General features: G+C 47.7%; 1 protein-coding gene across 1 annotated transcript in view; it reads left to right on the plus strand.

Annotated features, from left to right (window-relative positions):
* The first annotated feature begins 6,367 nt into the window (after positions 1–6,367).
* TEX55 (testis expressed 55) overlaps positions 6,368–24,654 on the plus strand; it is a 154,176-nt gene continuing 135,889 nt past the window's right edge. The window contains exons 1-2 of the mRNA XM_069760570.1: positions 6,368–6,482; positions 18,789–18,838. Of these exons, the coding sequence (XP_069616671.1) occupies positions 18,791–18,838 (48 nt within the window). The 5' untranslated portion in view covers positions 6,368–6,482; positions 18,789–18,790. The remainder of the gene's footprint in view (positions 6,483–18,788; positions 18,839–24,654) is intronic.

Here is a 24,654-nt window from a genome sequence, read left to right on the forward strand (position 1 = left end):
CTAGCTGCCACCACCAATCGTTTATACAGGCCGATTGGACACCCATTACAGGTAACGTATGGCTTCAGGGGTGCGGTTTACAGAGCAAGAGGAACAGAACTATTACATTTCATATATTTAATTCAAAAAGTAGGAAGCATTTATAAAAAATATACAAAGATGTTACAAAATGGACAAAGCAATGCAGCATATACAATTACAGTACATAGAACAAAAAGAAATATCAAAAGAAGAGTACTAAACTTGTGTCACGGACAGTAGTAGAGGAAAACTCTCCGTTTAGTGAATTGTTACAGAACCACAGTGAACTGTGTCTTCCAGGACCGACAATGATATTAAACGCAGACTCAGATTTTAGTTGATGCTGCATTTTTTTTCTGCTGTTTATTTTTTGCACAGAAATCCTGCAGTTTAACTGTCCAAGCAAAGTGGATGTGATTCCATGAAAACTGCGCCGCCGGTGGTCTAAAGACGCTGCTGAACTGTGCGATTTTGTTCTTTTTTTCTTTCTCTTGTCTTCTATGCGGAGCCTAAAAAAAGCAGGTAAAAAACTGCAGTTACTTTTTTAAAGTGCAGAATCAAAGCTTTCTGTACAATAAAAAACAAATTAAAAATGCGACTTCACATCTGCACCAAATCCACATCAAATAATGGGGAAAGGGCAGGAAAAAAATGTAATAAACAGAGAAGACTGTCATTACGTAGTTTGGTGCAGACATCTGCAGAAAACAAAAAAACACAGTATTTATGCACCGTGTGAATACAGACTTGCATAGAGAAAAAAAGCCAGATATAATATAGTGATATTACAGCTGCAGCGACGTGAGCAGTCAGCGGCGCAGCTGGATGACATCATTCAGCGCCGCGGGAGAGGAGAGGAAGCTTCCGGCTGCTGCGAGGGAGCACGGTGAAAGGTGTGTGTGTGTAGTGATGGAGAAGGCAATGATGGGGGTGGGGTAACCATGTGGGGGCCATTATACTGTACCCAGCATCGTGTGGGGCCATTATACTGTATGGAGCATCGTGTGGGGCCATTATACTGTACCCAGCATCGTGTGGGGCCATTATAGTGTATGGACAATCACATGGGGCCAGTATACTGTATGCAGCATCATGTGGGGCCATTATACTGTATGGACAATCACATGGGGCCAGTATACTGTATGCAGCATCATGTGGGGCCATTATACTGTATGGACCATCACGTGGGGCCAGTATACTGTACGCAGCATCATGTGTGGCCATTATACAGTATGGAGCATCATGTGTGGCCATTATACAGTATGGAGCATCATGTGTGGCCATTATACAGTATGGAGCATCATGTCTGGCCATTATACAGTATGGAGCATCATGTGTGGCCATTATACAGTATGGAGCATCATGTGTGGCCATTATACAGTATGGAGCATCATGTCTGGCCATTATACAGTATGGAGCATCATGTCTGGCCATTATACAGTATGAAGCATCATGTGTGGCCATTATACAGTATGGAGCATCATGTGTGGCCATTATACAGTATGGAGCATCATGTGTGGCCATTATACAGTATGGAGCATCATGTGTGGCCATTATACAGTATGGAGCATCATGTGTGGCCATTATACAGTATGGAGCATCATGTGTGGCCATTATACAGTATGGAGCATCATGTTTGGCCATTATACATATGGAGCAGTGTGTGGCCATATTTTTTTGTTTATAATTATTGTTTATGAAATATTGGGATCAGCAGTGCTAAATTGGTGTGTTTGGAGCATGACTAGTTGAGAAATGGGTGTGGTCAGAGGCGTGGCCTAAAATTTGCAGCTGCACGCGCCGCTAACTTTATCCCTCTTTCCCTTCCTCAAAAGTTGGGAGGTATGCATATGCTACGCATGATTTGTCTTTCTTATTCAAAAGTTGGGAGATATGTGAAAGATTATGGATGTCTGGTCTTTTGTGAGATATATTGCACTCCTGTATTCTTTATGAAAGACCTGCTGTGAGACTCTGCCCTCCAGACTCCTCTGTGCCCATCTCCTACATTCTCCTCAGTCCTCCTCCAGACTTCTATGTCCTGATCCAAACTCCTCTGTCCTCCTCCACATCTCTATGTCCTCTCCTCTTCCATGCTACTGTCATCCTGTGTTCTCCTCCAGACTCCACTGTTTTCCTCTAGACTCCTTTATCATCCTCCACTCCTCTGTACTCTCCTCTTCTAGACTCCTTTGTCTCCTCCTCTTCCAGACCCCACTGTCCCCTACTCTTCCAGACTCCTCTGCACCCTCCTCTTCCAGACTTCCACAGGTAGTTGACAAGGATAGTCAGAGTTAATAGTCAGGACTAGCCCAGAGTGGGAGTGGCTAAATGGGAAGACAATGGAGAGCTTCCTGTGAGAACATTAGATAGGGACTAGTAATGGGCAGTCCAGCTCTATTTGGTGATCCAGCTCTCTCGGCTCCGCTCACCAAATTACGTCACCTGAACCCTGGAATTTTAGGGAGAGCCATTCAGAGAATTCAATAGCTCTCACTGGGGTGCTGGCTCCCATCGTCCACAGCAGGGAGCCGGCTCTTTGTACCGGATCGTTCGTCCAGAGAAAAAAAAAGAAAAGGAAGAAGTATCGGGGCCTGGGGCAGGAAGCCTAACGGGACAGTACAGAGTTGTCTGTCAGTTGGGTAATGTGATGGAAGAGGAAGGATAAGCGAGACGAAGTCCAGAGGCGTCAATAAAGCAGCACTCTAAATAGCGGCCATATTGGCATAGAAAACTCCCCTAAGGTGAGATGGACGCAGAACCATGGGGGAAGTATATTTTGCTTGCTGGACTGTAGTGCCGTTATCGGAGACGATGAGGCTCCTGGGGTCATGTACTGGGTTGTGTTGAGGCTAAGCGATAGAAAGCGAGAGAGACTCCTGGAAAGAGAAGGGAATGTGTGTGATGATCTCCGTGTCAAAACAGCGACGTCCAAGAAGATGAATGCCTACCATCTGCTGTACAAAGTTCCTCAAAAGTTATTCTTCAGTGAACATACGATTATTTATGAACTATGGCCTACCTCACTGAACTTTGTAACATCTGGTACTGACCGGCCGAATCCAATGACACCATGTGTATCGCCACCATAGCTAAAGTCCGCACAGACAGACAGGTCCCCCATGGTAATGTAGCGTGTCAGGGCATGAAGCACGAGTACCACGCCCCTGGCTACACTTGGCATAGTCGGCAGGATCGAGGAGAAGAACGAAGAAGAAGGGAGGACACTCGAGTTACATGGACGATGGCAACCGTGATGGGTTTTAAGATGGCTCTGAGTATGGACTTTATTTCGATGACTACCGGCTCGAGAAGGGGGCATACTGAAGTACCCTGTGACTGGGCTTCATAGGAGATCAGAAATCTATATATATAATTGTCTGAGGTCCACTCCCGTCTGTTTGTCTGTCTGTCACTGAAATCCCACGTCGCTGATTGTTCGCAGCTGGCTGGGCGCGACCAATCAGCAACAAGCACAGTCCGGCCGCGAATTGGCCCCTCCCTACTCCCCTCCAGTCAGTGCCCCCTCCATACTCCCCTCCAGTCAGCCACATAGCGTTTTAGCAGTCCGTTAACGCTGCCAATAACCCTGTAAGTGTGACCAACTTTTTACTATTGATGCTGCCTATGCAGCATCAATAGTAAAAACATATAATGTAAAAATAATACAAAAAATAATTATATTCTCACCTTCCGGGGTCCGTGGCAGCCTTTCCCACTCCTCGCGACGCTCTGGTCCCAAGAATGCATTGCGGCAATGACCCCAGATGACGTAGTGGTCTCGCAAGACCGCTACATTATCACGGGTTATTGCCGCAAGGCATTACTGGGAACGGAGCGTCCCGAGGAGCATCGCTAAAGGCCTGGGCTGGATCTGGGGGCTGCCAGAAAGTGAGTATATAACTATTTTTTATTTTAATTCTTTTTTTTTAACAGGGATATGGTGCCCACATTGCTATATACTACGTGGGCTGTGTTATTTACTACATGGGCTGTGTTATATACTGCGTGGGCTGTGTTATATACTGCGTGGGCTGTGTTATATACTACGTGGCTGTGCAATATACTACGTGGCTGTGTTATATACTATGTGGCTGTTGGCTGTGTTATATACTATGTGGCTGTGTTATATACTACGTGGGCTGTTTTATATACTGCGTGGGCTGTGCTATATACTCCGTGGGCTGTGCTATATACTACGTGGGCTGTGCTATATACTACGTGGGCTGTGTTATATACTACATGGGCTGTGTTATATACTGCGTTGGCTGTGTGTGTGCTATATACTACGTGGGCTGTGTTATATGCTACGTGGGCTGTGAGACTCTTTCGCCCGGGGCCCTCAAAAACCTGGAGCTGGCCCTGGCTTCACTGATTGGTTGCGCCCGGCCAGCCGCTATCAATCAGTGACAGACGCAGTCTGGACGCGAATTGGCGCGGGATTTGAACCACACTTTGCTAATTGGTTGCGCCCGGCCGGCCGAATCCTGTATATTCATTGCGTTATTCTGAAATCTTCATAAATAAACTACATACATATTCTAGAATACCTGATGAGTTAGAATCAGGCCACCATCTAGTGTTACTATATACTGCAATACTCTAATCTTGCAGTATATAGTAAATGAACTGGTTTAAGTCCCTCCAAGGCACTAAGACATAAAGTAAAAATGAATTTAAAAAAAATATAATTTTTTTTTTTCATTCCATGGTGCTGTACTTGAGAAGGGGTCACATACTGTTTTTCAATTAAGAATATATATAAACTTTTATGGTATCATTATTTCCCTAAAAGGTCTGACCAACGAAAATATATTGAAACTCCTGAATTGCCTTTTTCAGTCAAAACATTTCTCCCAAAAGATGCAACAACAAGCAATCAAAACACGTCACCCCAAAAAGGTCTTTATAGAAGCGATAGCTCAGTTTGCAGGAAACAAGTCCTCACGCTGCTCCATCGATGGAAAAATAAAAAGATTAAGAACCTCAGAAAATCGCATCACTCATCACATTTGTTTAACCAGTAAAATATAGTAATAAAAGACAGACAAGCTTGACGTCGTCGTATTTGGACTGAGCTGAAGAATGAAGTTTCCAGGTCATTTTTACAGCACAATGAAAGCCATAACCCCCGTTCCCCCACCCAAAAAAAAACACTTTTTTTCCCTTTTTGTTCTGCAATATCATCCCATTTAGATTTTTTTTTCATTTTTTAGCACATTATATGGTAAAGTGAGTGGTGTGAATCACAGCTACAACTCGTCCCGCAAAAATACAAGCTATGGTGAAGGAAAAATAAAAAAGTTATGGCTCTTGGAATGAAAATGGAAAAATGTAAAATGATGGTGACGGGAACGGGATAAACTCCATTCACTAAAGTAAAAAAAAACACAAGCGATCAGGGTGACCCCATGAATGGCGCCGGCAGCGGTGTCATCATAACGGTCATTTTCCCGATGTCCGGGACCGGTGATTTATCTCGCAGTTCTGTTACGATGACCCGCCAATCCGCATGGGCTGGAGATCTGCGCCCCGATCCGGAGACGTTGGCCGCTCAGGTGGTTACAGGAGCGACCATTAATGACCGAGACCCCGGAGCGGAGCAGGCGGCGGGGGATTAGCGTCGTCGTAATCTGAGCAGGATGTTCTCTGCCTTTGCCTAATGCACCTTCATTAAAGCGATCAGCGCCGGCCGTGCCAAGAAATCGTAATTACAATTATGGACATTAGCGGGACGGGGCACGAAATTAATGGAACAGACGCGTCATCTCGAGCTCCGGCTCCGATGAAACGAGCTGATGTGACGCCGGCGCACGGACCAGAAATCCCCGGCGACAGATAGGAAACAATAGGACACAGAGAAAATAATAGTGTCCCTGTACAGGACGTGTTCGGATTTGCAAAATGGGGAAATTGTTTAACCCTTTGGCACATACGGAAATAACAACACGGCAGCGCGTGTGGAATACAGCCGGCATCTGCCTGTGACAGCAGCGATCAGGGCTAGGGGTGGACAGCGTTACTCATGGCAACCGCTAGGGCTATATATATATACATAAAATAATGTATATATATACACTCTCTAGCCTCCCCCAAAAAGAGAAAATAGGAAGTGATTTGTTAACATGTAACTTAAAAAAAAAAGTTTAATTCCAACGTTTCTTTTGTTGCCATGACAACTGAGAATTATATCGGAAAACTCAAACTTCTTTCTACGGAAGCCGCAAAGGGACATTTCAGCACAAAGCAGCTGCTCAGCGGAGGCTTTTTAGCTTGTTGCTATGATCTCTGTGCGTCATCACGTGATAACCGCTGGACGTCATCATCTAGTGAACGGTCGTCATGGTGACGGGCTGAGCGTCCACACTACGGTAGCAGCTAAGGGCCAATTCTAGACGGCACGCGCTGCAGTCTGACACCTCACAGGACGGTTACAGATCCAGCCGGAGGTCCGGGTGCAGGTACGTGCTTCTCCGCTGTGGTGGTGACGGCAGACAATGATGAGACTTGTTCTCCTGCGGCAGCTCGGGTCACTTTGTACTGGACGTGGTGTCAGCAGGAGACGGACCGGAACATGGAGGACTGAATCTCTGTGTAATCAGTGCTGTATCTGCAGCCACAAAAAACAATGCAAACCCCTCACTGCAGACCTCTAACTGCACACCTGTAACTGCAGACCTCTAACTGCAGAGCCCTAACTGGAGACCTCTAACTGCAGACCCCTAACTGCAGACCTCTACCTGCAGACCTCTAACTACAGAGCCCTAACTGCAGAGCCCTAAGTGCAGACCTCTAACTGCAGACCCCTAACTGCAGACCTCTAACTGCAGAGCCCTAAGTGCAGACCTCTAACTGCAGACCCCTAACTGCAGAGCCCTAACTGCAGACCTCTAACATCAGACCTCTAACAGCAGACCCCTAACTGCAGACCCCTAACTGCAGACCTCTAACTGCAGACCTCTAACTGCAGACCTCTAACTGCAGACCTCTAACAGAAGACACCTAACTGCAGAGCCCTAACTGCAGACCTCTAACAGCAGACCTCTAACAGCAGACCCCTAACTGCAGACCTCTAACTGCAGACCTCTAACTGCAGACCTCTAACTGCAGACCTCTAACTGCAGAGCCCTAACTGCAGAGCCCTAACTGCAGACCTCTAACAGCAGACCTCTAACAGCAGACACCTAACTGCAGAGCCCTAACTGCAAACCTCTAACTGCAGAGCCCTAACTTCAGACCCCTAACTGCAGACCCCTAACTGCAGACCCCTAACTGCAGACCTCTAACTACACACCCCTAACTGCAGAGCCCTAACTGCAGAGCCCTAACTGCAGAGCCCTAACTGCAGATCCCTAACTGCAGATCCCTAACTGCAGACCTCTAACTGGAGAGCCCTAACTGCACACCCCTAACTGCACACCTAACTGCACACCTAACTGCAGACCTCTACCTGCAGACCTCTAACTACAGAGCCCTAACTGCAGAGCCCTAAGTGCAGACCTCTAACTGCAGACCCCTAACTGCAGACCTCTAACTGCAGAGCCCTAAGTGCAGACCTCTAACTGCAGACCCCTAACTGCAGAGCCCTAACTGCAGACCTCTAACATCAGACCTCTAACAGCAGACCCCTAACTGCAGACCCCTAACTGCAGACCTCTAACTGCAGACCTCTAACTGCAGACCTCTAACTGCAGACCTCTAACTGCAGACCTCTAACTGCAGACCTCTAACAGAAGACACCTAACTGCAGAGCCCTAACTGCAGACCTCTAACAGCAGACCTCTAACATCAGACCTCTAACAGCAGACCCCTAACTGCAGACCTCTAACTGCAGACCTCTAACTGCAGACCTCTAACTGCAGAGCCCTAACTGCAGAGCCCTAACTGCAGACCTCTAACAGCAGACCTCTAACAGCAGACCTCTAACAGCAGACACCTAACTGCAGAGCCCTAACTGCAGACCTCTAACTGCAGAGCCCTAACTGCAGAGCCCTAACTGCAGAGCCCTAACTGCAGAGCCCTAACTGCAGAGCCCTAACTTCAGACCCCTAACTGCAGACCCCTAACTGCAGACCCCTAACTGCACACCTAACTGCAGACCTCTAACTACACACCCCTAACTGCAGAGCCCTAACTGCAGAGCCCTAACTGCAGATCCCTAACTGCAGATCCCTAACTGCAGACCCCTAACTGCAGATCCCTAACTGCAGACCTCTAACTGGAGAGCCCTAACTGCACACCCCTAACTGCACACCTAACTGCACACCTAACTGCAGACCTCTAACTGGAGAGCCCTAACTGCACACCCCTAACTGCACACCTAACTGCACACCTAACTGCAGACCTCTAACTGGAGAGCCCTAACTGCACACCCCTAACTGCACACCTAACTGCGGAGCCCTAACTGCAGACCCCTAACTGCAGACCCCTAGCTGCACACCTAACTGCAGAGCCCTAACTGCAGAGCCCTAACTGCAGACCTCTAACTGCAGACCTAACTGCAGAGCCCTAACTGCAGACCTCTAACTGCAGAGCCCTAACTGCACACCTAACTGCGGAGCCCTAATTGCAGACCCCTAACTGCAGACCCCTAACTGCACACCTAACTGCAGAGCCCTAACTGCAGACCTCTTACTGCAGACCCCTAACTGCAGACCTCTAACTGCACACCTAACTGCAGAGCTCTAACTGCAGACCCCTAACTGCAGACCCCTAACTGCAGACCTCTAACTGCACACCTAACTGCAGAGCCCTAACTGCAGAGCCCTAACTGCAAACCTCTAACTGCAGAGCCCTAACTTCAGACCCCTAACTGCAGAGCCCTAACTGCAGAGCCCTAACTGCAGACCTCTAACTGTAGACCTCAAACTACAGACCCCTAACTGCACACCTCTAACTGCAGACCCCTAACTGCACACCTCTAACTGCAGACCCCTAACTGCAGACCCCTAACTGCACACCTCAAACTACAGACCCCTAACTGCACACCTCTAACTGTAGACCTCAAACTGTAGACCTCAAACTGCAGACCTCAAACTACAGACCCCTAACTGCACACCTCTAACTGCAGACCCCTAACTGCACACCTCTAACTGCACACCTCTAACTGCACACCTCTAACTGCAGACCCCTAACTACACACCTCAAACTACAGACCCCTAACTGCACACCTCTAACTGTAGACCTCAAACTGCAGACCTCAAACTACAGACCCCTAACTGCACACCTCTAACTGCAGACCCCTAACTGCACACCTCTAACTGCAGACCCCTAACTGCACACCACTAACTGCAGAGCTCTAACTACAGACCCCAAAATACAGACCTCAAAATACAGAGCTCTAACTGCAGAGCCCTAAATAAACTGACACCTAAATAAACACAGACCCCAAATCAGTCACCTAAGGCTATGTGCACATGATGCGGATTTGCTGCGGATCCGCACTGTGATTTACAGTACAATGTAAATCAATGCAAAAAAAAATAAATGCTGTGCACATGGTGTGGAAAAATCAGTGCGGAATTGCTGCGGATTTAAAAGAAGTGCATGTCACTTCTTTTGTGCGGATCTCCAGCGTTTCTGCACCCTTCCATTATAGAAATCCGCAGTGTCAAAAACTGCAGAAAATCCGCATCAATTCTGCGGCAAATCTGCACAAAATCCGCGGCAAATCCGCAGCTGCGGATTCTGCCAGGAGATGCGGATTTTGTACAGAAAATTCTGCACCACATTTCCTACATGTGCACATAGCATAAATCAGTAAAACCCCAGACCTCTAAATATGCACAGACCCCCAAATATGTACAGAGCCGTGAGGGCGATATAAACCCCCCTGGCTCTGTTCCCACTGTCCGAGGCTGCAGTGTGACCCCTGTACACTCACCTGCCTTGTTATAGGGTCTCTATTCCCGTGGGGTGGTCTGTGGCTCGAGTGCTGATTGACAGCTGTCTTGGCTTTTTCGGTGGCTTGTGTTTGCTACGTAGGCTCGTGAGTTTTCGGCGATGGCGTCAGAACGTCCACATGCGCCAGAATAGCTGTGGTTTTTGTATCTGGACTTTCAAGCGAAAACAGTAACACCCACATGGTCGCCCTATGACCAGTGACTGACACAGGCGTCCTTCACAGTTAGTAACATACACAATATTCCCCCATAACAAATAACCCACTCACGGTTCCCCCATAATTAGTAACAGCCACAGAGTTCCCTCATAAACACCCAGAGACTCCCCATAACTGGTAACACCCACAGGGCACCTGTCATGATCCCAATGGCAGGGGATCACAAAAGGACAAGCACAAAAAAACAGAACAAGCTCTAGGGTGATGGAAACTGAGCTGACCGCGATCCTGAACCTAATTCACAACACTAGCAATAGCCGGGGAACGTGCCTACGATGATTCTAGACGTCTCGCGCCAGCCGAAGGACTAGCTTCCCCTATTAGAAGAAACAAAGACCTCTCTTGCCTCCAGAGAAACACCCCACAGAAATAGCAGCCCCCCACATGTAATGACGGTGAAATGAGAGGAAAGCACATACGTAGTAATGAAAACAGATTCAGCAAAATGAGGCCCGCTAAAACTAGATAGCAGAGGATACAAAAGTGAACTGCGCGGTCAGCGAAAAACCCTACAAAAAAACATCCTGAAATTACTTGAACTCATGTGCCAACTCATGGAACATGAGGAGTAATATCAGCCCACTAGAGCAACCAGCAACAAGGAATCATATAACTGCAAGCTGGACTAAAACAAAAATAAAGCAAAACGTGGAACAGGAAAATCAAAAACTTAGCTTGTCCTGATGATTACAGAAGCGGAAAGCAGAGGTAACAAGACACACTGATTACATTGATCGCCGGCGAGGAAATGACAAGAAAGCCAGGTTAAATAGGAAACTCCCATATCCTGATAGAACAGGTGGACACCAGAGACCGCAGAGAACACAAGTCACCCAGTACCATCTGTAACCACCAGAGGGAGCCCAAAAACAGAATCCACAACAGTACCCCCCCCTTGAGGAGGGGTCACCGAACCCTCACGAGAACCACCAGGGCGACCAGGATGAGCCCTATGAAATGCACGGACCAAATCAGCAGCATGAACATCAGAGGCAACCACCCAAGAATTATTCTCCTGACCATAACACGAGAATCCAAGATCTTCTCCACAACATACTCCAATTCTCCCTCCACCAGCACCGGAGCAGGAGGCTCAAGCGAAGGAACAATAGGTACCTCATACCTCCGCAACAACGACCGATGGAACACATTATGAATAGCAAACGATGCCGGGAGATCCAAACGAAACGACACAGGGTTAAGAATTTCCAAGATCCTATAGGGACCGATGAACCGAGGCTTGAACTTAGGAGAAGAGACCTTCATAGGAACAAAACGAGAAGACAACCACACCAAGTCCCCAACACGAAGTCGAGGACCCACGCGGCGACGGCGATTAGCAAACTGCTGAGCCCTCTCCTGGGACAACTTCAAATTGTCAACCACATGACTCCAAATCTGATGCAACCTATCCACCACCATGTCCACTCCAGGACAATCAGAAGGTTCCACCTGACCAGAGGAAAAACGAGGATGAAACCCCGAATTACAAAAGAAAGGAGAAACCAAGGTAGCAGAACTAGCCCGATTATTAAGGGCAAATTCGGCAAGCGGCAAAAAGGTAACCCAGTCATCTTGATCAGCAGAAACAAAACACCTTAAATAAGTTTCCAAGGTCTGATTAGTTTGTTCCGTCTGGCCATTCGTCTGAGGATGGAATGCAGACGAAAAGGACAAATCAATGCCCATCTTAGCACAGAACGTCCGCCAAAATCTAGACACAAACTGGGATCCCCTGTCAGAAACAATGTTCTCCGGAATCCCATGCAAACGAACCACGTTCTGAAAAAACAGAGGGACCAACTCAGAGGAGGAAGGTAACTTAGGCAAGGGTACCAGATGAACCATCTTAGAAAAGCGGTCACACACAACCCAGATGACGGACATTTTTTGAGAGACAGGGAGATCCGAAATAAAGTTCATGGAAATGTGCGTCCAAGGCCTCTTCGGGATAGGCAAAGGTGACAACAATCCACTGGCCCGAGAACAGCAAGGCTTAGCCCGAGCGCAAACTTCACAAGACTGCACAAAAGAACGCACATCCCTCGACAAGGAAGGCCACCAAAAAGACCTGGCCACCAAGTCTCTAGTACCAAATATTCCAGGATGACCTGCCAATGCAGAAGAATGGACCTCGGAGATGACTCTACTGGTCCAATTATCCGGAACAAACAGTCTTTCAGGCGGACAACGATCAGGTTTATCCGTCTGAAACTCCTGCAAAGCACGTCGCAAGTCTGGGAAGACAGCCGACAAAATCACCCCATCCCTAAGGATACCAGTGGGCTCAGAATTTCCAGGGGAATCAGGCACAAAACTCCTAGAAAGAGCATCCGCCTTCACATTCTTTGAACCTGGCAGGTATGAAACCACAAAATCGAAACGGGAGAAAAACAGTGACCAACGAGCCTGTCTAGGATTCAGACGCCTGGCAGACTCGAGGTAAATCAGATTTTTGTGATCAGTCAAGACCACCACACGATGTCTAGCACCCTCAAGCCAATGACGCCACTCCTCAAATGCCCATTTCATGGCCAAAAGCTCCCGATTACCAATATCATAATTCCGCTCAGTGGGCGAAAACTTTCTAGAAAAGAACGCACATGGCTTCATCACGGTTCAATCGGAGCTTCTCTGTGACAAAACCGCCCCCCGCTCCAATCTCAGAAGCATCAACCTCAACCTGAAAAGGAAGCGAAACATCTGGCTGACGCAACACAGGAGCAGAAGAAAACCGGCGCTTAAGTTCCTGAAAGGCCTCCACAGCCGCAGGAGACCAATTAGCAACATCAGCACCCTTCTTAGTCAGATCCGTCAAAGGCTTAACAACACTAGAAAAATTAGTTATGAAACGACGATAAAAATTAGCAAAGCCCAAGAACTTCTGCAGACTCTTAAGAGATGCAGGCTGCGTCCAGTCACAAATAGCTTGAACCTTGACGGGATCCATCTCAATAGTAGAAGGGGAAAAAATATACCCCAAAAAAGAAATCTTCTGGACTCCAAAGAGACACTTTGAACCTTTCACAAACAAAGAATTGGCCCGCAGGACCTGAAACACCTTCCTGACCTGCTGAACATGGGACTCCCAGTCATCAGAAAAAACCAAAACATCATCCAAATACACAATCATAAATTTATCCAGATATTCACGGAAAATATCGTGCATAAAGGACTGGAAGACAGAAGGAGCATTAGAAAGTCCAAAAGGCATCACCAAATACTCAAAATGGCCCTCAGGCGTATTAAATGCGGTTTTCCACTCATCACCCTGCTTAATCCGCACAAGATTATACGCACCCCGAAGATCAATCTTAGTGAACCATTTAGCCCCCTTAATGCGAGCGAACAAATCAGTCAACAAAGGCAAAGGATACTGATATTTGACCGTAATCTTATTCAAAAGACGGTAATCTATACAAGGCCTCAAGGAACCATCTTTTTTGGCCACAAAAAAAAAACCTGCTCCCAAAGGAGACGAAGATGGACGGATATGTCCCTTTTCCAAGGACTCCTTAACATAATCCCGCATAGCAGTATGCTCTGGCACTGACAGATTGAACAAACGACCTTTAGGAAATTTACTGCCAGGAATCAAATCTATAGCACAATCGCAATCCCTGTGAGGAGGAAGCGAATTGAGCTTAGGCTCCTCAAAAACATCCCGATAATCAGACAAAAATACAGGAACCTCAGAAGGAGTAGATGAAGCGATAGAAATCGGAGGTGCATCATCATGAACCCCCTGACATCCCCAGCTTAACACAGACATCGTTTTCCAGTCCAAGACTGGGTTATGAGTTTGTAACCATGGCAGACCAAGCACTAAGACATCATGTAAATTATACAGTACCAGGAAACGAATCACCTCCTGATGAACGGGAGTCATACGCATGGTCACGTGTGTCCAGTACTGAGGTTTATTCATAGCCAAAGGTGTAGAGTCAATTCCTTTCAAAGGAATAGGGACTTCCAGAGGCTCCAGACTAAACCCACAGCGGTTGGCAAATGACCAATCCATAAGACTCAGGGCAGCGCCTGAATCCACATAGGCATCGACGGAAATGGCTGATAATGAACAAATCAGAGTCACAGACAGAATGAACTTAGACTGTAAAGTACTAATGGCAACAGACTTATCAACCTTTTTTGTGCGTTTAGAGCATGCTGATATAACATGAGCTGAATCACCACAATAAAAACACAACCCATTTTTCTGCCTATAGTTTTGCCGTTCACTTCTAGACTGAACTCTATCACATTGCATTATCTCAGGTGCCTGTTCAGAAGACACCGCCAAATGGTGCACAGGTTTGCGCTCCCGTAAACGCCGATCAATCTGAATAGCCATAGTCATAGACTCATTCAGATTCCTTGTAGATTGTGAGCCCTCGCGGGCAGGGTCCTCTCTCCTCCTGTACCAGTTGTGACTTGTATTTTTCAAGATTATTGTACTTGTTTTATTATGTATACCCCTCCTCACATGTAAAGCGCCATGGAATAAATGGCGCTATAATAATAAATAATAATAATAATAATAATTCAGACCTGTAGGCGCAGGGAACCCCACCATAACATCTTTAATGGCCTCAGAAAGGCCATCTCTGAATCTTGCAGCCAGAGCGCACTCATTCCACTGAGTAAGCACCGACCATTTCCGAAATTTCTGACAATATATTTCTGCTTCATCTTGCCCTTGAGAGAGAGCCAATAAAGCTTTTTCAGCCTGAATCTCTAGGTTAGGTTCCTCATAGAGCAAACCCAATGCCAGAAAAAACGCATCCACATTGAGCAACGCAGGATCCCCTGGTGCCAATGCAAATGCCCAATTCTGAGGGTCACCCCGCAGGAAAGATATTACAATCTTGACTTGCTGAGCAGGGTCTCCAGAGGAGCGAGATTTCAAAGAAAGAAACAACTTGCAATTGTTCCTAAAATTCAGAAAACTAGATCTATCTCCAGAAAAAAACTCTGGGATAGGAATTCTAGGTTCAGACATAGGAGCATGTACAACAAAATCTTGTATATTTTGAACCTTAGCAGCAAGATTATTCAGGCTGGAAGCCAAACTCTGGACGTCCATAATAAACAGCTGAGGTCAGAGCCATTCAAGGATTAAGAGGAGGTAAGACGCAGCCAGGCTGCAATTAAGGCTAGGCAGCAAACTCTGAGGGAAGGAAAAAAAAAAAAAAAAAACTTCCTCAGACTACTTTTCCTCCTACTTCAGCCAATACGATTACCACTTTTCGGGCCGGCGATACTGTCATGATCCCAATGGCAGGGGATCACAAAAGGACAAGCACAAAAAAACAGAACAAGCTCTAGGGTGATGGAAACTGAGCTGACCGTGATCCTGAACCTAATTCACAACACTAGCAATAGCCGGGGAACGTGCATACGATGATTCTAGACGTCTCGCGCCAGCCGAAGGACTAGCTTCCCCTATTAGAAGAAACAAAGACCTCTCTTGCCTCCAGAGAAACACCCCACAGAAATAGCAGCCCCCCACATGTAATGACGGTGAAATGAGAGGAAAGCACATACGTAGTAATGAAAACAGATTCAGCAAAATGAGGCCTGCTAAAACTAGATAGCAGAGGATACAAAAGTGAACTGCGCGGTCAGCGAAAAACCCTACAAAAAACCATCCTGAAATTACTTGAACTCATGTGCCAACTCATGGAACATGAGGAGTAATATCAGCCCACTAGAGCAACCAGCAACAAGGAATCACATAACTGCAAGCTGGACTAAAACAAAAATAAAGCAAAACGTGGAACAGGAAAATCAAAAACTTAGCTTGTCCTGATGATTACAGAAGCGGAAAGCAGAGGTAACAAGACACACTGATTACATTGATCGCCGGCGAGGAAATGACAAGAAAGCCAGGTTAAATAGGAAACTCCCATATCCTGATAGAACAGGTGGACACCAGAGACCGCAGAGAACACAAGTCACCCAGTACCATCTGTAACCACCAGAGGGAGCCCAAAAACAGAATCCACAACAGGCACCCCTATATCCAGCAACTTCCACAGGGTGCCCCCATATCCAGTAATGCCTACAGGGTGCCCCCATATCCAGTAACACCCTCAGAGTTCCCCCATAACCAGTGACACCCTCAGAGTTCCCCTATAACCAGTAACACCCCCAGAGTTCCCCCATAACCAGTGACACCCTCAGAGTTCCCCCATAACCAGAAACACCCCAGAGTTCCCCCATAACGGTAATCCCCCAGAGTTCCCCCATAACCAGTAACATCCCCAGAGTTCCCCCATATCCAGTAACACCCACAAAGTCCCCCCATAACAGTAATGCCCCAGAGTTCCCCCATAACTAGTAACACCCCAGAGTTCCCCCATAACCAGTAACATCCCCAGAGTTCCCCCATAACAGTAATGCCCCAGAGTTTCCCCATAACCAGTAACACCCCAGAGTTCCCCCATAACCAGTGACACCCTCAGAGTTCCCCCATAACCAGTAACACCCCCAGAGTTCCCCCATATCCAGTAACACCCCCAGAGTTCCCCCATATCCAGTAACACCCCCAGAGTTCCCCCATATCCAGTAACACCCCCAGAGTTCCCCCATATCCAGTAACACCCCCAGAGTTCCCCCATATCCAGTAACACCCCCAGAGTTCCCCCATATCCAGTAACACCCCAGAGTTCCACCATATCCAGTAACACCCCCAGAGTTCCCCCATATCCAGTAACACCCTCAGAGTTCCCCCATAACCAGTAACACCCCCAGAGTTCCCCCATATCCAGTAACACCCTCAGAGTTCCCCCATAACCAGTAACACCCCCAGAGTTCCCCCATATCCAGTAACACCCCCAGAGTTCCCCCATATCCAGTAACACCCTCAGAGTTCCCCCATATCCAGTAACACCCCCAGAGTTCTCCCATATCCAGTAACACCCCCAGAGTTCCCCCATATCCAGTAACACCCCCAGAGTTCCCCCATATCCAGTAACACCACCAGAGTTCCTCCATATCCAGTAACACCCCCAGAGTTCCCCCATATCCAGTAACACCCCCAGAGTTCCCCCATATCCAGTAACACCCCCAGAGTTCCCCCATATCCAGTAACACCCCCAGAGTTCCCCCATATCCAGTAACACCCCCAGAGTTCCCCCATATCCAGTAACACCCCCAGAGTTCCCCCATATCCAGTAACACCCCCAGAGTTCCCCCATATCCAGTAACACCCCCAGAGTTCCCCCATATCCAGTAACACCCCCAGAGTTCCCCCATATCCAGTAACACCCCCAGAGTTCCCCCATATCCAGTAACACCCCCAGAGTTCCCCCATATCCAGTAACACCCCCAGAGTTCCCCCATATCCAGTAACACCCCCAGAGTTCCCCCATATCCAGTAACACCCCCAGAGTTCCCCCATATCCAGTAACACCCCCAGAGTTCCACCATATCCAGTAACACCCCCAGAGTTCCCCCATATCCAGTAACACCCCCAGAGTTCCACCATATCCAGTAACACCCCCAGAGTTCCACCATATCCAGTAGCACCCCCAGAGTTCCCCCATATCCAGTAGCACCCCCAGAGTTCCCCCATATCCAGTAACACCCCCAGAGTTCCCCCATATCCAGTAACACCCCCAGAGTTCCACCATATCCAGTAACACCCTCAGAGTTCCACCATATCCAGTAACACCCCAGAGTTCCCCCATATCCAGTAACACCCCCAGAGTTCCCCCATATCCAGTAACACCCCCAGAGTTCCCCCATATCCAGTAACACCCCCAGAGTTCCCCCATATCCAGTAACACCCCCAGAGTTCCCCCATATCCAGTAACACCCCCAGAGTTCCCCCATATCCAGTAACACCCCCAGAGTTCCCCCATATCCAGTAACACCCCCAGAGTTCCCCCATATCCAGTAACACCCCCAGAGTTCCCCCATATCCAGTAACACCCCCAGAGTTCCCCCATATCCAGTAACACCCCCAGAGTTCCCCCATATCCAGTACAACCCCCAGAGTTCCCCCATATCCAGTAACACCCCCAGAGTTCCCCCATATCCAGTAACACCCCCAGAGTTCCCCCATATCCAGTAACACCCCCAGAGTTCCACCATATCCAGTAACACCCCCAGAGTTCCACCATATCCAGTAACACCCCCAGAGTTCCCCCATATCCAGTAACACCCCCAGAGTTCCCCCATATCCAGTAACACCCCCAGAGTGCCCCCATATCCAGTAACACCCCCAGAGTTCCCCCATATCCAGTAACATCCCCAGAGTTCCCCCATATCCAGTAACACCCCCAGAGTTCCACCATATCCAGTAACACCCCCAGAGTTCCACCATATCCAGTAGCACCCCCAGAGTTCCCCCATATCCAGTAGCACCCCCAGAGTTCCCCCATATCCAGTAACACCCCCAGAGTTCCCCCATATCCAGTAACACCCCCAGAGTTCCCCCATATCCAGTAACACCCCAGAGTTCCCCATAACAGTAACACCCACAGAGTTCCCCCATAACAGTAACACCCCCAGAGTTCCCCATAACAGTAATCCCCCCCAGGGCTCCCTATAAATGTCCATCTGTTGCCTGCAGTGCCTTATACTTGATATCGCCTCTCCTCCCTATTATCGGTTTCATGCTTCTTTCTTTCTTGCCCCCTAGATATGGATGTGCCGGAGGGGCCCCTTCCTGAATACTTTTCCCCGGAGCAGGTGAGTCTTTCCTCCGCCGCTCCTCGGCTCCTCACACTGTTAGGATAAGAGGACTATATGCTGATTGTCACTTTCTACTGTTCCCTGTTATCAGCCATTGAAGGCTTGGAAAAGTAGAGCTGTGCCGGTGCCGTGCAGCAGATCTGTGGATGCAGCTTCGTATGTGACTGGAGTATATGCCAAGCTTATGAGCTGGGGGAGGGGAGGTGCAAGAGAAGCTTTTGGCAAGAGGGGCACCTGTCCATGAGTCTTGTGGGGTCTTCTGGCTCGGAGGATCTGGTTATCACCCAGCTTTTCTAGGCTTCTGAGCAGTAAGGTACAGACACAGGGAAAGAAGAACGCTGCTGTAATGGCGGCCATACTGGTCAGCAGACGGCAACTGCCCGAGCTCGAGCGGCCGTCCCGGGATCACACGGTTAACCTAAACCTGCAGCCCCAGCACTTTCCGAGCCGCCGCGCAGATAATAGAAGCGACCGGAGCGGATCATAAATCCGTACGGCAGAAGCCAGAAAGCGTTAGGATTACAAGCCGCGTCCGCTAAGTTATGGATGTGCGCGGCCCCGCACAAGGATTAACCCCGTCCGCGGCGGCATCCCTGGTATACACACTCTGTATATCGTACCGGAGGCTGGAGACAACGGCACGGAGGGCGCCCCCATTATTAAGGGGAGTCGGGGGTCTTAGGACAGCGGTAATTATACAGAAGACTTCTGTGCGGAATTCCAGGCGATCGCAGGTCCACGTCCCTGAGGAGACTCATCAGAATGTGGAAATCAGGTACAAGTATTAAAAACAAAATAAAAATTAAAAAAATCCTTCAAATAAAGTTCATCAAAAGGAAAATATATATATATATTTTTTTTTTTGCACAGCCACAGCGATCCTGTCCGAACTGATAATCAGAATATTTCTTAATATACAATAAACGCAACAACAAAAAAAAACAGAAATAGCAAAGTCTCTATCGTTTGTTTTTTATTATCACTTCTCACCCCCCCAAAACTGGGGAAAAAAAATAGATCAGAAAGTCAGACGGTTCCCAAAACGGTAGCGATAAAACGACAAAAAAGCACGATACAACGCGATCAACCAGTAAATCAAAAGGTTATCGCCCCGAGAACGCGGAGACACAAAACTACTGTTCTCCATCTTATATATTTATTATACTTAAAGCATAAAAACAAAAGTTTGGTGTGAACCGTAATCGCACTGACCCCTAGTTCTAGTATTTTCTATCGCAAAGTGAACGACATCAAAACAAAACCCCCAAAAACGATGGCGGAATTATTCTGTTTCTTTTCTCGGTTCCATCCTGTTTATATTTTTTTTCCCGTTTTTCAGTACATTATACTGTAAAATCAATGGCGTCCGTCTAAACAACTACTCGTCACGGCCCCGGACCGCTGTAAACACTATGGAAATCAAAAAGTGGTGGATTGTGGGGGAAAACGAAAGCGAAAAAAAGGCCCGTTAGCGGGGTCTCCAAGGGGATAAAAGGGGCGATAATAGCAAATATCTAGAACACAGCAATTACCAGCACAATGTCAGCCTTTGTCTAGTGGGGGCAAATCTGCCCCCGAAGTAACGAGTCGTAGGCCACATGCTGTGGGAACTGGTAGAATGTAGACAGATTGGAAGATGGCAGATTAAAAGGGGTGTCTGGTGAAGGTATGACAGTGCGGACCCTCACCACTCACAAGAATAGGGGTCTCCTGAGCGAATAAATCAGCTGCTTCCTTAATTATTAGTGATGGTCGCACCACCCCATTCACTGTCTATAGTACAGGTGGTCGTACACGCTCACTACGGCCCCATTCACTGTCTATAGTACAGGTGGTCGTACACGCTCACTACGGCCCCATTCACTGTCTATAGTACAGGTGGTCGTACACGCTCACTACCGCCCCATTCACTGTGTATAGTAGAGGTGGTCGCACACGCTCACTACCGCCCCATTCACTTTCTATAGTAGAGGTGGTCGCACATGCTCACTACGGCCCCATTCACTGTGTATAGTAGAGGTGGTCGCACACGATCACTACTGCCCCATTCACTGTGTATAGTAGAGGTGGTGCACGCGCTCACTACGGCCCCATTCACTGTGTATAGTAGAGGTGGTCGCACACGCTCACTACCGCCCCATTCACTGTGTATAGTAGAAGTGGTCGCACACGCTCACTACGGCCCCATTCACTGTGTATAGTAGAGGTGGTCGTACACGCTCACTACGGCCCCATTCACTGTGTATAGTAGAGGTGGTCGCACACGCTCACTACTGCCCCATTCACTGTCTATAGTAGAGGTGGTGCACGCGCTCACTACGGCCCCATTCACTGTGTATAGTAGAGGTGGTCGCACACGCTCACTACCGCCCCATTCACTGTGTATAGTAGAGGTGGTCGTACACGCTCACTACGGCCCCATTCACTTTCTATAGTAGAGGTGGTCGCACACGCTCACTACCGCCCCATTCACTGTGTATAGTAGAGGTGGTCGCACACGCTCACTACTGCCCCATTCACTGTCTATAGTAGAGGTGGTCGCACATGCTCACTACCGCCCCATTTACTTTCTATAGTAGAGGTGGTCGCACACGCTCACTACCGCCCCATTCACTGTGTATAGTAGAGGTGGTCGCACATGCTCACTACGGCCCCATTCACTGTCTATAGTAGAGGTGGTCGCACATGCTCACTACGGCCCCATTCACTGTCTATAGTAGAGGTGGTCGCACATGCTCACTACCACCCCATTCACTGTGTATAGTAGAAGTGGTCGCACACGCTCACTACCGCCCCATTCACTGTCTATAGTAGAGGTGGTCGTACACGCTCACTACGGCCCCATTCACTGTGTATAGTAGAGGTGGTCGCACACGCTCACTACGGCCCCATTCACTGTCTATAGTAGAGGTGGTCGCACATGCTCACTACCACCCCATTCACTGTGTATAGTAGAAGTGGTCGCACACGCTCACTACCGCCCCATTCACTGTCTATAGTAGAGGTGGTCGTACACGCTCACTACGGCCCCATTCACTGTGTATAGTAGAGGTGGTCGCACACGCTCACTACCGCCCCTGTTGTGAATTCTGTGGCTGAGTTCACTTCTGTGGTCACAAGTGGTATTGCAGTCTCTGGGCTTCCTCCCTCAGGTGTTTTGGTGAGCTCGTTGGCTGCCTTGCTATTTAGCTCCACCTGAGTCTGTCTTCCTTGCTCCTTGTCAATGTTCCAGTGTTGGATCTGAGCTACTGCATCTTTCCTTGGGCCTGCTGCTCTGCTAGATAAGTGCTTCTAGTTTGTTTTCTGTTTTTTTTCTGTCCAGCTTGCTATTGTCTTTTGCTGGAAGCTCTGAGAAGCAGAGGGGTGCACCGCCGTGCTGTTAGTTCGGCACGGTGGGTCTTTTTGCCCCTTTGCGTGGTTTTCGTTTTAGGGTTTTTTGTAGACTGCATAGTTCTCTTTGCTATCCTCGCTCTGTCTAGAATATCGGGCCTCACTTTGCTGAATCTATTTCATTCCTACGTTTGTCTTTTCATCTTGCTAACAGTCATTATATGTGGGGGGCTGCCTATTCCTTTGGGGTATTTCTCTGAGGTAAGTCAGGCTTGTATTTCTATCTTCAGGCTAGTCAGCTCCTCAGGCAGTGCCGAGTTGCATAGGTAGTGATAGGCGCAATCCACTGCTGCTTATAGTTGTGTGAGGATAGATCAGGTACTGCAGTCTACAGAGATTCCACGTCTCAGAGCTCGTCCTATTGTTTTTGGTTATTGCCAGATCTCTGTATGTGCGCTGATTACTGCACGCTGTGTTGCCTGATTGCCAGCCATAACAGTACAAGGAGCCACACCAATGATTCCCAATAGAGGGAAAAAAGAAATCCTGACATCATTTTTTTTTCTTAGCTCTGTCTTCAGTCTTTTTTTTCCCCTAGACATTAGAGTGCTTCAGGACACAGCTGTGGACATGGATATTCAGGCTCTGTGCTCCTCAATGGATAATCTCGTTGTAAATGTACAAAAGATTCAAGATACTATTGATCAGAAATCGATGCTAGAACCAAGAATTCCGATTCCTGATTTGTTTTTTGGTGACAGAACTAAGTTCCTGAGCTTCAGAAATAATTGTAAGCTATTTTTGGCCTTGAAACCTCATTCTTCTGGTAATCCTATTCAACAGGTTTTGATTATTATTTCTTTTTTGTGCGGCGACCCACAGGACTGGGCGTTTTCTCTTGCACCAGGAGATTCTGCATTGAGTAATGTTGATGCATTTTTCCTGGCGCTCGGATTGCTTTACGATGAGCCTAATTCAGTGGATCAGGCTGAGAAAAATCTGCTGGCTTTATGCCAGGGTCAGGATGATGTAGAAGTATATTGTCAGAAATTTAGGAAATGGTCAGTACTCACTCTGTGGAATGAATCTGCACTAGCGGCTTTGTTCAGAAAGGGTCTCTCTGAAGCTCTTAAGGATGTAATGGTGGGATTTCCTATGCCTGCTGGTTTGAATGAGTCTATGTCCTTGGCCATTCAGATCGGTCGTCGCTTGCGCGAGCGTAAATCTGTGCACCATCTGGCGGTACTGCCTGAGAGTAAACCTGAGCCTATGCAGTGCGACAGGACTATGACTAAAGTAGAACGGCAAGAACACAGACGTCTGAACAGACTGTGTTTCTATTGTGGTGATTCTACTCATGCTATTTCTAATTGTCCTAAACGCACTAGGCGGTTCGATAGCTCTGCCGTTATTGGTACTGTACAGTCCAAATTCCTTTTGTCCATTACCTTAATGTGCTCTTTGTCATCGTATTCTGTCATGGCGTTTGTGGATTCAGGCGCTGCCCTGAATCTGATGGATTTGGATTATGCTAAACGTTGTGGATTTTTCTTGGAGCCTTTGCGGTGTCCTATTCCGTTGAGAGGAATTGATGCTACACCTTTGGCCAAGAATAAGCCTCAGTACTGGGCCCAGCTGACCATGTGCATGGCTCCTGCACATCAGGAAGTTATTCGCTTTCTGGTACTGCATAATTTGCATGATGTGGTCGTGTTGGGGTTGCCATGGCTACAAACCCATAATCCAGTATTGGATTGGAACTCTATGTCGGTAACCAGCTGGGGTTGTCAGGGAGTACATGGTGATGTTCCATTTTTGTCTATTTCGTCATCCATTCCTTCTGACATCCCAGAGTTCTTGTCGGACTTTCAGGATGTATTTGAAGAGTCCAAGTCTGATGCCCTACCTCCGCATAGGAATTGTGATTGTGCTATCGATTTGATTCCTGGTAGTAAATTCCCTAAGGGTCGTTTATTTAATTTGTCCGTACCTGAACACACCGCTATGCGCAGTTATGTGAAGGAGTCCCTGGAGAAGGGACATATTCGCCCATCGTCGTCACCATTGGGAGCAGGGTTCTTTTTTGTAGCCAAGAAGGATGGTTCGCTAAGACCGTGTATTGATTACCGCCTTCTTAATAAGATCACTGTTAAGTTTCAGTATCCCTTGCCATTGATTTCTGACTTGTTTGCTCGGATTAAGGGGGCTAGTTGGTTTACTAAGATTGATCTTCGTGGTGCGTATAATCTGGTGAGAATCAGGCAGGGAGATGAATGGAAAACGGCATTTAATACGCCCGAGGGTCATTTTGAGTATCTGGTGATGCCGTTCGGACTTGCCAATGCTCCATCTGTTTTTCAGTCTTTTATGCATGACATTTTCCGTGAGTATCTGGATAAATTCTTGATTGTTTACTTGGATGACATTTTGATCTTCTCAGATGATTGGGAGTCTCATGTGAAGCAAGTCAGAATGGTTTTCCA

This window comes from Ranitomeya imitator, chromosome 3 (assembly GCF_032444005.1).
Source record: "Ranitomeya imitator isolate aRanImi1 chromosome 3, aRanImi1.pri, whole genome shotgun sequence".
In the NCBI taxonomy this organism is placed as follows: domain Eukaryota; kingdom Metazoa; phylum Chordata; class Amphibia; order Anura; family Dendrobatidae; genus Ranitomeya; species Ranitomeya imitator.